The sequence below is a fragment of the Mobula hypostoma genome, chromosome 4 (genome assembly GCF_963921235.1).
Source record: "Mobula hypostoma chromosome 4, sMobHyp1.1, whole genome shotgun sequence".
NCBI classification, from domain to species: domain Eukaryota; kingdom Metazoa; phylum Chordata; class Chondrichthyes; order Myliobatiformes; family Myliobatidae; genus Mobula; species Mobula hypostoma.
Genome location: NC_086100.1, coordinates 120,529,617 through 120,543,433, shown reverse-complemented (window position 1 = coordinate 120,543,433; position 13,817 = coordinate 120,529,617). Strand labels below are relative to the sequence as shown.

General features: G+C 43.8%; 1 protein-coding gene across 1 annotated transcript in view; it reads left to right on the top strand.

The window, feature by feature from the left end:
- Nucleotides 1-1,359: 1,359 nt before the first annotated feature.
- The window catches only part of frem3 (Fras1 related extracellular matrix 3), a 170,918-nt gene continuing 158,460 nt past the window's right edge, over nt 1,360-13,817 (top strand). The window contains exons 1-2 of the mRNA XM_063047320.1: nt 1,360-6,364; nt 11,266-11,355. Coding sequence (XP_062903390.1) covers nt 1,360-6,364; nt 11,266-11,355 — 5,095 coding nt within the window. The remainder of the gene's footprint in view (nt 6,365-11,265; nt 11,356-13,817) is intronic.

Genomic DNA, 13,817 nt, shown 5'->3' with positions numbered 1-13,817 from the left:
TAAAGAATAGTGCACTGATCATTGTGGGCCTGTCAGCAAGTCTTAGATTCTCGATTGCTCCAAGGCTCAATTGAGTTTGAACAAATCAGCCAGGCACAAGTAAAATAAATTGCCCCATTGGAAATGCTTGTGTTTCTAATCCAAGTTCAGTACTGAACTATCTCTTATAACTGTACAGCACAGGAACAGGCCATTTGGCCCTCCATTTCTATGCTGACCATGACCCAGTCTAACAAATCCCATCTGCATGAATGTGGTCTGTATCCCTGCTCATGTGTCTGTCCAAATACCTCATAAATGTTGCTGCTATTTCAGCTTCTTTGCAGAATTGACACTTTCACCACATAAAGATTTAAAAGTGGATATAATGTCAGTTATTATACTACTGTAGGTTTTTTTTTACCGGTTCTGGCTGTTTTGTTGGCATTTTGCTGCTGCATTTGCTTTTTCTCTTCTGACTTTTTGTCTCATTGATCGTGCAGACGATTTTCAATTCACCGCCCCCTTTCCAATTGCTTTCATTCTTTCGTCATTCTGTCCCAATAATAATCTGAAGCTGAAATCTGTTTTTTTTAAATGTATATTTTCTTCATTTCTGTCTGGCTGCGAATTCCTTTTATTACCAGTCAAGGGCGCTGTGGGAATCAAGACCGATACCAAAGACCAACAGCCTAAATATGAATTTAAAAATCGACACACCATTTCTGGACTAAAAAGACAGCTCAGCCACTTTACTATATTTTACAACTGGAAATGGTAGATCACTTTGTTTGATGCAGTTGCCGTGAATTGACAATTTCCAGCGAGAAAAATTACAGGTTGCGGAAAATTGATCCACTGTTGTGAAGTTGAAATGTAAGTATGAACTCAACACAAGTTCAGAATGACGCACGGCTGCTCTGTTTAGCGCGATAGCTTACTTTTTCAGTAGTTATTTCAAATTCACTGAACGACACGAAAATCAAACGCGCTGCAAGTCAGCGCGACATCAGGTGCGAACTGTCTAATTGCATTTCTCCGCCCATCTGATTGGTTGGCTGGACACCCCGACAAGCCAATTGTCAAATCTAGAGGCGGCTCCTTTACCTGTGCGTGAGGGCGGCGCAGGTCTGAAGACTGGGGGTCAGTCAGTGTTTCCCAGGGGGTGGGGACGAGGGGCGAGGGCAGTGTTTCCCAGGGTCTTCCAGGAGGCGGGGTCTCTGTCTCTCGGGGGCGGGCACGGTCTTGGCTTCATTACCTGGAGCAAGCGCTACGTGAGGGAGCAGTTTATTTTCCACATGCTCCTAACAGCTGCATCCACATCCGCAGCGCAGAGGCTGGAGCTCCCCCGGGACTCGTAACCAGCTGCGGTCAGAACCGATGGGTACCGCGGAACCACGGGCAGGTGCGGGTAGCCGCTGGCCGGTGTTGTGTGCTCTCTACCTGTGTTCCCTGGCTGCCCTGAACGCCGAGGAAGAGTCGGAGTCCGCTCTGATCGACGGACCGACCACCGACACGGTGCTGATCGCCAACAACTTGGTGAGAGTGCCCTTCGGCAGATCGGTGCACATCGACCCGGTCAGCGACCTGGTGATCCAAGTGCGTCCGGGAGACAGGTGCCTGGTTACGGTGCTGGAGAACGATCCCTTGTCTCAGACCCCCGGCACGTTGTCTCCTAAAAAATTCCCCTGCGAATTTGGGCCGAAAGATGTAAAGTATACCCACTTCGGTTCCAGAAGTCCGAGCAGAGACCGGGTGAGGCTGCAGCTCCGCTACGACACCCAGACGGAGACCATCATCCGCCCGTTCCTGATAGAGGTCCAGGTGGTGTTCCAGCAACTGCAGGTGCTCACCCGCAACATTCCGCTGGTCGTGGAGAGACTGAACGGCGTAACCAACCCTATTGATAGCAAGGTGCTGGGCTTTACCTTCGACAGTGACTCGGTGACCTGCCAGATCACTGCGCTGTTGGGGCCGGGCGGGCTGCCCCGTTACGGCAGGCTGTTAAACTTCACTGGCAGCGGGCAGATGGTAGAATGCAACGCCTTCGTGAACGGGGGCGTCCGCTATCAGCACACGGCGAGCACCAGTTCCCCCAACAGGGATTACATCCCCATGCTCGTGGAGTTGATGGACGTCCACGGGACCCCGGAAAGACGGGAGTATTTCCAGATGATGGTCAGGATCCGCCAGGGTGCCGAGAACACGCCGCCTAAACCCAGCTTCTTGGCCATGATGATGATGGAGGTGGACCAGTTTGTGCTGACGGCCGTCACCAGCGACATGTTAGCGGCTGAAGACCTGGAGACCGACCCCGACCAGCTGATTTTCAACGTCACTTCACCCCTCGGTCCCAGGGAAGGCCACCTGATCAGTACCGACGACCAGAAACTGCCCATCACCTCCTTCTACCAAAGGGACATAAGGGAGCTGAAGATCGCCTACAAGCCGCCGGCTGCGGACTCGGACACAGAGCGGATCTTCCAGTTGGAGTTACAGGTAGTAGACGCCGAAGGCGCCGTCTCGGAGACCTTCGCCTTCATGATCGTGGTGAAGCCCATGAACACACTGGCGCCAGTGGCCACCAGGAACACCGGGCAGCTGTTGTTCGAGGGTCAGTCGCGGCCGCTGTCCAGCGTCCGCAACCTGCGCGTCAGCGACGAGGACGACCTGCAGCGAGTACGGATCGGCGTGCTGCGCGGCCTCAGGCACGGCCAGCTTAGCGTGCTGGGTGAGCCCCGGACCTGGTTCACCCCGGCCGAGCTCGACGCCGGCCTCGTGGTCTACCAGCACGACGGCAGCGACACCCACAGTGACAACATCATCTTCCGTATGAGCGATGGCCGCCACCGCGTGGAGTTCCTCTTCCCCATCAGCATCGCGCCCACCGACGATCAGCCCCCGGTGCTGAACGCCAACACCGGCCTAGTGCTACTGGAGCACCATGTGCACCAGATCTCGCCCTTCGTCCTGAGCGCCAGCGACATCGACTCCGAGGATTCGACCATCCGCTTCGTACTGGAGCGCCCCTATTCCCCAGTGGGGGTCCTGTTTCTGAGGCAAGCTGAGCGGCCAGAAGATATCTCCGGCTGGCGGCACATGGGTGACCAACAGCTTTACGAGAAGGAGGTGACCCAGTGGACCCAGCAGGATATCTTGGACGGCAAGCTGTACTACCGATACATCGGTCCACACAGTACCGGCTTCGTGATGGACTCCCTGACCTTCCGTGTGCAGGATGACAACGACCCGCCCAACCAGTCCGGGGAGCACACCCTGATCGTTAGGGTGCAGTCGCTCGATGACCTGCCCCCCGAACTCTTCCCAGGCACCAGCCTCCAAATGGTGGTCAGGGAGTACGAACCCAGCCTGCTCCGCAAGAAGTTCCTACGCTACTCCGACCTCGACTCGGACGACCGGCTCCTCAGGTACACCGTCCTCTCCCCACCCACCGACTCGGACGAGAACAACCCAGTGAGGGTTGGGGACCTGGTGCTGACCGAGAACCTGGAGGAGGTCGTCGGCGAGTTTACCCAGGCTCAGGTGAACCACCACAAGGTCTCATACCGGCCCCCGGATCAGGAGCTGGGCATCACTCCCAGGGTGGTGCAGTTCATCTACTCGGTGCAGGACCCGGCGGGCAATAGCGCCACAGGCACCTTCACCATCCTCCTGCAGCCGGTGGACAACAAGCCCCCGCAGATCACTAACACCGGCTTCACCGTCACCGAGGGCGGGGAGTTTGCGTTGACCAACGCCCAGTTGGACGCTAGCGACCCGGACACAGATGAAGACAGGCTTACCTTCATCCTGACTCAGACCCCGGAGCACGGCCGCCTTCGGTATGGGGGAGTCGACCTTTCCGCGGGCGAATCGTTCGTCTTGGAAGATATTACAAGCGGACAGATTGTGTACCGGCACAGCGGTGACGAGTCCACCACAGACTCCTTTAAACTCAATGTTGCCGACGGGGTACACGAAGTGCCGGTGACCGTCAGAGTCACAGTGCGACCCGTGGATGACGAGAAGCCAACTATTACTCTTCTCGAAGGGCAAGTTGGATTCCACGTCGATGTCCTCGAAAACGGAGCCACTGAAATTACCACCAATGTCATTCAGGGCACTGACGAAGATACCGACGACTTAATGCTGACATTCATTGTGGAGAATGCCCCGAATCTTGGGCAGATATTAGTAAACGGGTTGCCTGTGGAGAGATTTACCCAGGAGGATATAATCAATGGGGCTGTGGTCTACGCTCATACCAGCGGTGAAATTGGTACTCAGAGGAAACGGGATTCTTTCAACTTGACTGTGTCTGACTTGTCGGATGAGTGGGTTGCCGGTGGAAATAAAGTACGAGGCGTCAGAATTCAAGTTACCATATTACCTGTAGACAGTGTGGCACCCGAAGTCACTGTTGGTGAGCAATATACAGTGGTGGAAGGGGAAAAGAATGTACTTACAATGGCAAATTTAAATGCTAAAGATGTGGACACCCCCAGTGATGCTATCCTGTGCACCATAATTGTTCAATCAACATCGGGTTATGTTGAAAACATTTCCCCAGCACCAGGGTCTGAGAGGTCAAGGAGTGGCATGCCCATTACAGCTTTCACAATGAAAGATATTCGAGATGGTCACATCTACTATGTGCAAAGTATTCACAAGGGCATTGAAAAGGTTGAGGACAGGTTGGCCTTCCACTGCTCGGATGGCATTAACTTCTCTCAGCTCCAGTTCTTTCCAATTGTCATCACTCCAACAAATGATGAAAAGCCCGAGATTTTTGTCCGTGAGTTTGTTGTGATGGAAGGGATGAGTCTTGTTGTTGACAGCCCAATTTTGAATGCAGCTGATGCAGATATCCCTTCTGCCAAACTTTACTTTATCATCACAAAACCACCAAAGCATGGCCAGTTTGTTCAGCAGTTAGCACATGGTACTGTGCCAATCAAAAATTTTACTCTGGAGGACATCTCAACTGGCTCTTCTGTCATCTATGAACACGATGATTCCGAAACTAAAGAAGACGGCTTTGATATCAGACTTACAGATGGCAAATATCATGTAGATAAGACAGTCCCCATCATGATAATCCCTGTTGATGACGAGACGCCACGAATGACTATAAATGATGGCCTGGAGGTTGAAATAGGTGAAACAAAAATAATAACTGACAAAGTCCTAAAAGCAACAGACTTGGATTCTGAGGACAAAACATTGACTTATGTAATTCGCTACAGCCAAAGCCAAGGTTTATTGCAACATTTGATGAAAGATGGAGGTGTGGATCAGAACCTGATAGTTGGTATGAATTTTACCCAGGATGAAGTTGATAAAGGATTGATTCAGTATGTTCACACTGGCCGAGAAGGTGTGCGTGATCTCATTAAGTTTGACGTAACAGATGGCATCAACCCACTGATTGATCGTTACTTTTACATTAGCATTGGCAGCATTGATACAGTGTTCCCAGAAGTAATTAACAAAGGTGTCACACTGAAGGAAGGTGGAAAAGTTACACTGACTACTGACTTGCTGAGCACCACTGACATCAATAGCCCTGATGAATATTTAAGATTTAGTATCACTCGTGCCCCAAGACGTGGGCATCTAGAAAAAACTGATAGCCCTGGTCTCCCAATCACCTCTTTCACTCAACTCGAGTTAGCAGGAAACAAAATCTATTACATCCATACATCAGACGACGAAGTGAAAATGGACAGTTTTGAGTTTGAGGTCAGTGATGGTTACAATCCGGTCTTTCGTACATTCCGAGTTTCAATAATGGATGTGGACAATAAGAAACCAATACTCACAGTTAATGATTTGATAGTGAGTGAAGGGGAAATGAAACTGATCACTCCATTTGAACTCAATGTGGAGGACCATGACACTCCAGACTATTTGCTACGTTTTACTATTACCCAGGTTCCAGTTCACGGTCAACTGTTATTTAACAGCAGCCAGCTAGCCTCAAGCTTCACTAAACAGGACCTCAATGATAATCTTATTAGCTACAAACATGATGGCACAGAGACAAACGAAGATAGTTTCTCTTTCACAGTAACTGATGGCACACATACTGAATACTACGTCTTCCCCGACACCTTGTTTGAAACCCGCAAGCCTCAGATGATGAAAATCCAAATAGCAGCTGTCGACAATGGTGTCCCACAAATTGTAATCAACAAAGGGGCTTCAACGCTTCGAATAATGCACACTGGCCACCTTGGATTTATGATCACCAGCAAGGTACTGAAGGTTGAGGATCGCGACAGTCCACACAGACTCCTAATGTACAGAATCTGTGAAGGTCCAGAGCATGGCTATATTATTAATACCGAGTTGGGAAATGACAGCATTACTGCATTCAGTCAAGGTTGGTGGGAAATTTTTAAGCCAATTTTTATTATAAAAATTACTGTACCTTACAGTTTTTAATATCTATATCAAACGGTAATGTCTTCAAATATGTTAAGCTTAGAAAAGACAGCAGCCTGAGCAAGTAGGGTCTGTCCCCAGACAATGACATATTTATGTTGCTTATGTAAATGCATAGCTGCCATATACATGACCCAGTTATTTGCTTTTCTTGTATAACTGGTGTTGAACTTCCTATTTCTTCTGGTAATTAAGCAGAGGTTGTGCTGATGTGGTATCAAAGACACAATGGTATATATTTGACAATTTTTAGGTATGCAGTCGATTTTTATGCACTACTTGTGATTATTCTAAGTAGTTGAACGAAGATTAACAAGAGCTGATTAGTGAAGTGTAGTCAAAAGTTACCAGATGCCTAAAAGAAGTTTCAAAAAATTTAGTAAAAAGTTTGAGCTTTGAACAGGTGTGCATAGCATTAATGGCCCAGACAACAGTTGATTGTGAAAATTATTTTAATTTTAGAATGCTTTGCAGTTAAAAATAATTAAAATGCGATTTCATTGTAATACTTTACCCTTCAGACAAACCTTTATAGAAAAACTGAACTAATTGTTACATTATGTGAAAATAGGATCATAGCATAATTCAGCAGTTTGAAGAGACAATCTACATGACAGTAAAGGCATTTGAAAAGCTATTCAACTCTTTGAGGCATTACTGCAATGCACATTGTGCATTAATTAGCTGGATAGTTACTGATCTTGTATTGAAAGTTATTCCTTTGAGCTTTTTAACATAAGCATGTGAGAGCAACCAGAAGAATAGATGATCATAAACTGACTTTAATTAATTATGCTATTTTTGGTGTAATGATTTAAGGTCACCATGCCAAAAGTTAAAGCTTGGAGAAACAGAAGCATGATTAATATGTATAGTATTATGCCACAGGAAAAAAATCTATATAAGGTTCCTTTAGTTTAATGGTGTTAATATGTTTAAAACATGGCATTATTATTTTGTAATGTGACTTTTGCATGTTAAAAATAATTAGTAAACTAGTTTTATTTTATCAAATTATAATTATGAACGTCTTGAGACATAATTAAGAATTACAGCATTCCAAATATTTGGATATTGTCATTCTTCACATCTTGTATCCAATATATAACTGCCATCTTTGTCTGATAAAATTTTCTGTATCATTTTGTTATCTATTGTGAAAATCGTAATGAACTGTTGGATTTTGAATATTTGGCCCTGTTGTGATGAAATAAGCACTGCGACTAAATGTCGTTCTGACCATTGATTCCCACTCAAACGCTTGAAATAAACTACAGATTTATACAGCCTTACAAGTAAATAGGTACCACCTTTCTCTCTGTTCCATCACCCCAAATTAGACCATGGAAAGAAGCACCTGTGGCGAACGAGTGTATTTCGGTGTCTGGTTTGAGGTTTTTGTTCAAAACATCCTTCAATCTATTAAATTTCATGTGAATTTGAACCAGACATACGTCATGAAATTAGTTGTTTTGCAGTAGCAATACAATGCAAGACAACAAATCGCTATAAATTACCAATTAAATAAATAGTACAAAAGGCAAATAACAATGTGGAACCCCTGGACCATTTAGAAATGTTATGTTGGAGGGAAGAAGCTGTTGCTAAAACAGCTTGAGTATGTTTCTTCAGGCTCTAGTACTAATGAGGCAAGAACACATCCCACATGCTGAGGATCCTTAATGATGGATGCCACCTTCTTGAGGAACTGCCTCTTGAAGATGTTCTCAGTGGTGGGAAGGGTCATGCCTGTGATGGAAAGGGCTGAGCCTACAAACTTCTGCAGCCTCTTTCGATCCTGTGCATTGGAGGCTGCATACCAATCACAATGTTTTCTACTGTTCATCTGTAGAAGGCTGCTGGAGCCTTTGGTAAAGCACCAATCTTCTCTGACCCCTAATGAGACAGAGCCACTGGCATGCCTTCTTTATGGCTTCATCAGTGTGCTGGGCTCAGGGTAAAAATTCTGAGATGTGGAAGCCTGGTAACTTGTAGTTGCTCACTCTTTCCACTGCTGACCCCTCAATGAGGACCCATGTGTGTTCTCCAAATACTCCTGTCTGAAGTCCATAATCAATTACTTTGTCTTGCTGACTGGGTCTGCTCTGACCATAAGCAGTCATTTATATTAATCCTCCATTAATTCTATTTAAAAAAAAATCCACTCATTCCCACCGGCTCCTTCCAGGTTCCACCATTAACCAACACTTTGTGGGCCATTTAGCACGTTGACCCATGCATCTTTGCAATGTGGATGGTGATTGAACATGTAGAGGGTACCTTTGTGGTCACAGGAGAAGAAGTGCAAACTGCAGACAGCGGCACTAGCTGTCAGGATTAAACCTGAGTCACAGGAGCTGTGAGGTAGCAGCTCGAGCAGCTGTATCAATGGCCTTTGGAGGTCTCCTGTTCTGTGTGCTGGTTGTCAGAACTCAGCAAGCCCTATCTTTTCCAGTTCTTTCCAATAATGATGAACTCAAGAGACCAGTTTTTATGCATTGGACAGATCCACTGACCTTGTATGTTTTTCTAGTCAGAGTGAACCACTTTTTCCATCAACTTAACACTCGAAAGGTTGAAGCCACTAATTCTATCTTTCTCCTGATTGAAACCATCACTAAACCACACTGTAATCTCAATATGATAGTTTGTCAAGAGCTCAATATCTGATGGCAAAACCTATCTATTGCAAAGAACGTCTTTTAATTCCTTAACATAACTGACTTTTACATGTTTTAGTTTGCCTTCTGCTGAAATTCTGATATGTGTTGATGTCATAGGCAGATTCGACTCTTCCGATACTCTCTCATTGCAGTTGCCATCCAAAACCCTGGGCTTATCCAAAACTGTGCTCATTCCTCTTCTGCAATAAATCTTGCTCCCAAGTATCCCTGTCCATGTTGGGTCTAATTCATTCTCAATCACCCATAATTAGACCAAATAGATTGCAAAAATAAAGAGGAAAACAACTTGCTGGAGAAATTCAGCAGTACAAGCAGTATATAGTCCGTATGAAAGGTTTTGAATTAGGCTGACCATCCCTGCGCCTCCACAGATGTTGTTTGAACTGAAAAGGTCTTCTGCCACTTTGATTTTTGTTTTAAATTTAATATTCTTACCAGCACGTTTAAATATTTTCATTGCTTTGTCTCTTTTGAATTCTGTTACACCTTTAGCCTCAGCTTTCCTCCCTTCTCACTCACACCCACACCCTCTGTTTCTCTTGTGAATTTCTGCAGTTTTTGTCTGATTATTGGTGGTCATGTTTCCATCTTATGACATAGAGGTCTTTCCCTAAGTTTGTGTTTCTCTATTTCTCTCTGCTCAGCATTAAGAGCATCCGCACCACATCTCCCAACACTTTACTGTTAAAGATTGCTCAGAATAATGTTACTATTAAAAAAATCAGTTGTGGTAGAATTACAGACCGGTGCTGTGAGAAAGAGGGTCATTAGAAATTCATGAAAAGGCACAACACTAAAACATGAATTTAGCTAATTATTTCACAGTTACTTTCTGACTTGTTACTTCTAGTATTTCCCATCTACCACACTTCTGCAAAGAATGATAATTTGTACCTCTTTTTTCAAGCGCTGATTTTAAACATGTATTAACTAGCTAACTTCTTTATTGGAACGTTAACATTTTTTTCACTTAGCTTTACTTCATATACAGTGGATTCTGGTAAATTGGGGCACATTGGGACCAGTACATTTTGACCCAATTAAGTGGCTACCCCCATTAGCCAAAGTTTCATAGAAATAGTTAAAAGGTATATAAAAAAGATGAGCTACTGTTTAACTAAGTGACAATTTATGTATTTAACTGAAATACAGAACAAATTAGAACACCTTTAATACCCCTACAGTACTATACAACTGTGTATTAGTTCCTAACATTTATGGATGGTGGAATTCATTCACCATGTTCTGCGATTGGCTGCAAGTGAACAAATCAGCACTAACACACAGTGCAGATAGTAGACTACCTTCATATCATGTTTTAGGTGATTGCATCCTCCAATTCTTCATTTTCATTGTAATGTTCAAGATGATTGTGAGTACCTTAAAATACTTCGTAATTGTTAACTTGTTAAAGTAGTGAAATTGTTTCATTTTCACTCCTGGCCGTTTCTGGCATCTCCAAGCCTGAATGCTTGAAACAGCAGCAAGCAAAACAGTTCTGAATTGTCTTACTGCTTATTTCTTGCTAACTGTCAGTGGCAAAAATCGCTACTTTTCGAACACAAAGACATGCAACTGATGCTATTTAAAAACTGATTGGTCTAAACACGGTATAGCATTTAACTACATCAGTTAGAAACTGTTCAGCAACAGTCTCCTTCCCCAGTTAAGTGACATAGGGTCCCAAATAACCTAAATTACATTCAGCCAGAGACTCATTCCATTGAGATGCAACACAGAGCGTCATAGGAAGTCATTCCTGCCTGTGGCCATCAAACTTTACAACTCCTCCCTTGGAGGGTCAGACACCCTGAGCCAATAGGCTGGTCCTGGACTTTTCCTGGCATAATTTACATATTACTATTTAACTATTTATGGTTTTATTACTATTTAATTATTTATGGTGCAACTGTAACAAAAAACAATTTCCCCCAGGATCAATAAAGTATGACTACGACTATGACTGCTACGAAAAGAATCCCAGCTATTTTCTCAATTTAGTTTTTGTTCTTTAAGAATTGTCGCAAATACACAACTGCCCTGATTAACCAATTGCCCAGTTAACCAGAATCCACCGTACTTGATGTGCGTTTAGAAGATAATGATTCACTTGATAGTGCATCAAATTCATTGCCTGCCAATTCTATTTTAACAGCTGACATCGATGACATGAAGATCTCTTATGTTCTACGTGAAGGTGAAAATGCCACCAGTGATATCTTCTATTTCTCAGTTGAAGATGCTGGTAAGATTTCACCTATTTTGTGGATTAATATACTGGCTGGATTATCCAAGAGTTTTAATTCAGACATTACTGCTTGTGAATTGAGGGAGCTAAATCTTATTACAGGTGTTGTCCGTCACTTGTTGTAATGGTGTGAAAATGTTTCAGAATGGTTGAGTACATTGAAATTCTAGTTAATTACATCTGAAGTTTACCAATCTTGCTTGGTATACTTTTTGCATTTGCTTACATACACTGTAAATTTAAATAAGACCTGTTTGTACACTCTCTTAATCTAGTTTGCCTGAAAACTTGGTCTTCATTGCTCTGATAATGATTAATGCCAAGCAGGTGAAGGTAGGACTTTCACAGTGAAATGTAGGGCCCTGGGAAGTGTTGTACTGAAAAGGGAACTGTAAGTAAATATGTGATTCCCTGAAAGCGGGCTTCACAGGGTGGTGAAGATGCCTTTTAGCATGCTGCCCTTTTATTAGCTAGGGCATTAAGTATAGAAGTGAGAATGTTATGTACAGGATGCTGCTGTGGCTGTGTTTTGAATATTGTGCTCAGTTTTGGTAACCCTGCTGCAGGAAGGATTTCAGTAAGCTGCAAAGAGTGCAGAAGAGATTTACAAGGATGTTGCTGGGATTCGAGGGACTGAGTTATGGAGAAGATGGAGCAATTTGAGATTTCAGTGGAGCCTAGCGCAATGAGAGATGATTTTATAGAGGTGCATCAAATCATGAGGAGATTGGATAGGGTCAATACGCAGTCTTTTCCCCAGTGTCAGTGAATCCAGAACCACAGAGCATGGATTTAAGGTGAGAGGGGAAAGAATTAGTAGGACCTGAGGGGCAACTTTTAAGTGGTCAGGATATGCTATGTTTTGCTGGAGGAAGTGTATGAGACAGGAGATTTACGCTATTGAAAAGCTGTTTGGATAGGTACATGGATAGGAACGGATTGGAGGGATATGAGTCAGATGTGGGAAGATAGGACTAGCTTAGATAGGAACCTTTATCAGCATAAGTCAGTTGGGCTGAAGGGCCTGTTTCTATGTAGTATGAATATGACTCTATGACTTTACAAGGCAATTATATTTAATTGTACCATTCCTCTCAGTATAGATTCTATCATGTAATGCAATCCAAACCACGGGGAATGTTTTAGTCATCCCTGTCCCTCGAGCTATAGTTTTATTTTGATTCTTAGAGCAAGTCAGTTATCCAGATCAGGCTGGTACTGTAGATTATGGTGATATTTTATGAAGTTGTCGGTTCTTCCCTACGTCATATGTGATTGAGCCATAAACTCATTCTTTATTTGGCAGCATGATTAGATTATTTTTAAGATTGAATCACTTACAAGGAAACTAATTTAGTTTTTTTTTTGAATATCAGCATTATTAGTACTCCTAGCAACTTCCATCTGTATTCCCCTGATAACGAACCCACCAAGTAGAAGCAAGGAACAAACAACAAAGATTTTTTTAAAAGGAAATGAGAGCCAATTTTACTTATAAAAAATATTAAGGAATTCTGTTTCATCTGTTAACAAATCCAACATCACCATCATAACTGATACAATCAACTGATTTACATGCTTTAGAAATAAGCTAATAATTATATTACAAATGAGACGTTTTCCTTATGAGGTACACAAATCAAGGTTTAGCCCTGTTGGTTGTACTTCTGCCTCTGAATTAGGAGGTTATTGCTTTAATCTTAAACCTAAAATTTTTGCACCAAGGAATTTACAGTTTTCTGCAAGCAAAGTTCACCATTTGTCCTTGCCTATTAATTTTCACCAGATTTTTTTGTATGGAAGTTCCTGTTAGGTAGACTTTCTATTTGGCACCTTTCATCTGGATTATGTTTATTGGACATAATTGACAACATTTTGTGGAACTTACTATTGTTACGTACCCCGTAACTGGGTTGCTAAACCAGCAGAAATGGACCACTAGTTGGAGTCTGGTTTACTCGAAACTAATAAAGTTTTATTAAAGAAATAAGTAACACAGTATTCCAATTGTAAGGATATAAATGCAACAGGTTAGCAATGATAAAACACACATGTACACAGAACTAGGGTAATAGGAATCAACCAAGCTCTATCGCAGTCTAGGGGTAAAATGATCAGTCTCAAGTGACACAGAGTTCAGTTCAGCTTAGTACAGTTCACAGTAATCGCTGTTGTGCCGTTGGAGAGAGAGAGAGATGCAAATTTGATTCAAGCAGACCTTTGATGTTCACAGGTGGTTTCGGGCGGACCCTTTTATGTCTTCTATCCCACTGTGGTCACCGACTGTGACCCCTCCGTTCCGAATACGACTGTTCTTCCGCGGTGAACCCGGCACCCAGGCAAGGGCGGACACACACACCAGGTTCCCACCGATCGTACCTTTGCAACCGGTGCGTCTATGGTCGGTTCCGATGAACCGGACCTCCAAGCTTTCACCAACTTGTGGGGGCACACCACTC